General features: G+C 44.5%; 1 protein-coding gene across 1 annotated transcript; it reads left to right on the forward strand.

The window, feature by feature from the left end:
• Window positions 1-1,381: 1,381 nt before the first annotated feature.
• FIESC28_11703 (uncharacterized protein) lies at window positions 1,382-2,103 on the forward strand (the record flags this gene model as incomplete). The annotated part of the gene is made up of 2 exons (XM_031165820.1): window positions 1,382-1,783; window positions 1,831-2,103. 2 exons carry the CDS (start codon window positions 1,382-1,384, stop codon window positions 2,101-2,103), a joined length of 675 nt encoding a protein of 224 aa, XP_031010121.1.
• Between the last annotated feature and the right edge of the window lie 578 nt (window positions 2,104-2,681).

Genomic DNA, 2,681 nt, shown 5'->3' on the forward strand with positions numbered 1-2,681 from the left:
GTCATAAGCAAACCCCGAGTATAAGACTCATGCGTGCTTTGTGTGTCTGCAAAGAAGTCGAAGGAAGTCCTTCTGTTCAGAAATGGGTTTCTTTGATACACGCTAAATGATCCTCAGCCAGATGTCTTTTTCGCTCAGGTTAAGGAATGAGACCGAGTATAATGGTACAGAATGCGTTCGAGGCAATGCAGGTTTTAAGATAAAAGATCATGAATTTGTTCATAGTCACGCCAATGCTCCTTTAACTCCGATGCGTATAGCATCCTTTAGGCAGTTGACCCTTGATTGAATGTCTCATCTTGTCTACTTTAATCCCGATAGGCTCAACCTAAGTTTGCATCGTAATTGAAAGCAGCGATGGTCCCCGCAATTCTGGTAGAAAGCTTGATCTTACAGTGGGTTGATTGTAGATGAATTGTTGGGGCTGATAGCCCTACCAGGGCTCGCGCCGAATGATGGGGCGTTCTGGTACTTCTCAGGTCTATCGTGAATTATTTATGCGCTGGTTTGTATAAGCATAAAGATGTTGCGGTTGAGAATTGCACCTCCATTGGCTGTAATGAAGTAGTATCGCTTTATAGCATTTATTCTTAGTACCTTCTTGAGATGCAGACGAAATATCAAATAAACTGATCCATTGACAAACAGCCAGAATAGCCTTTCAAGACTAATATAGACGCGCATTGGCCATCGTCATATCGGCGTCAGCATTGCTATATTTAAGCTGTCTGGCGTTTACTTCATAAACTCCTCGAGTATGCTAAGACTGCATAGATTGGACTGGAGCCGTTGGGAAGAGGCCCAAGTGCCAGAAAGACATGTTTTTGTAAAGAACAAGGACGACAAACTTCTCCTCGACCATTATAAACGACAGAGGTGATAGACCTCATCACCGTATTAGCCTAAGATACAACAAAGGAAAGCCTTATCACATGCGAAATGACACTCTTTCCCGACTGCTGTTGAATTAGGATGGCCCCCAACGTGTACGTGCCGCAGGGTATGGTACCTATCATTGGGTGCTGGTTTTGATAGATTGATAAATAGGACGTGCATTTACTGCTTGGCGGACATATTACCTGCCAGATGCAGGAATACCTGTCGCTTCCCCGCTCCTTGGACAGGCAACCAATGTAACCAATTTGTAAATGACGATCCATCATTAGTACAGACATCTTCGCAGATAGAAGGATCGGCATTCCGAGTTGTCTTGATAGGTCGATTATGATACAATAGCAACCAGTAACAAGCGTCCCGGAGATTACTGCTTTTGATATTAGGCTAACATCTCATTGAAAGAGTGCGCCACTCTATAAAAAGGCTGGCTACCCCTCACTATTTATTATTCATGAAAGGGACCGCATGATATAGACTTCCGACAATGCCGGGACCAGCCAAGACTTTTGCGCCTCTCAAGGCAACGGAATACTTTTCGCCTTATCATCGCTCGGGCGCTCCAAAATCTTCCCAAGTCCTCGACCAAGATGATCCTTACGCCGACCTTCGAGCAAAAGCGTTGACAATTCTGGAAGCACAGGGATTTGAAGCCAAGACCATGGTAGAACGCGGAGTAACATGGGCGGAAGATCAAGACCCATTCGGCCATGTCGCGCACTCACAGTATCTGCATTTCTTCGGTATTTGCTGGCAGCGCGTCATGGAAAGCTACGACGAGTTCCTGTCTAAGCAGGAATACGAGGACATGATCAAGGGCAAGACTGTCATCCCCGCTGTGCACAAGTACGAGATATTGCTGAAGAGACAAGTGCGATACCCAGATTCAGTAAGTCAAGCCAAATGACATTGGTGATGGATTCTCATTGTGTATAGCTCATTGTGGCCAATCGTGAAGAAAGGTTCACACCAAACCATAATATCGGCACAACAGTGCTATTTTCTTTACAGCAACAGGCAGTAGTGGCTCAGGTTACGGGATCAATTACATACATCAGTGCGAAAACTGGCCGACCGATTGATATCAGGACTGTGAGCGATGGATGGGCCAAGTTGTATGATGGATTTAACCGCAAGGTTGAAACGGCCACGACACTTCTACGAAAGTGGGAAGAGGAGCATCCGCCCAAGACTCAAACGAAACTGTAGATAGTATTTTTCTGGGTCCGTTGAGTCATAAAAATATTTTTTAGTGCCTTATAAATCAGCAGCCAGTTCCAGTCTGGGTGTCCACCTCCTTAGCACTCTGGTAAGAATCGTTTCAATTATAAGCAGTTTTTGAGAGTGTACATCATAACCAAGACTGGTCAACTAAAACACCTAGCGTCTGCAGCATCTTTAGGGAGCAGTTAGCCATCTCCGTTAGCTTGAAGAGCCTTAGCTAATACGCAACATTCCACAGTCTCAAAACTAAGCTTTTTATTCAAGTCAACCGTAGTGCTATTTACGGCTCTCTGATAAATATCACAACTGTTCTTACTTTTTGTTAAGATTCTTACAGGTGTCACGAGACGCGTCGTTGATGTTGAACCTCGAGCCATGTTGCACGTTCCAGTCTAAGAAGACCAAGGGCCGATCTTGTACTAACCGTATTGTACAATTGACCTACCTGGAAATGAGTTCCCGATAAAACGGTCTCAGGGAGACCGGAGATTAACTGAAATAATATGGATTGATTTGAATGGGAAGGTGGATAATCCTCTACTTAAGGTTTTTAAAGGTCAGTC

The sequence above is a fragment of the Fusarium coffeatum genome (assembly GCF_003316985.1).
Source record: "Fusarium coffeatum strain FIESC_28 chromosome Unknown BRIP53273_contig_467, whole genome shotgun sequence".
In the NCBI taxonomy this organism is placed as follows: domain Eukaryota; kingdom Fungi; phylum Ascomycota; class Sordariomycetes; order Hypocreales; family Nectriaceae; genus Fusarium; species Fusarium coffeatum.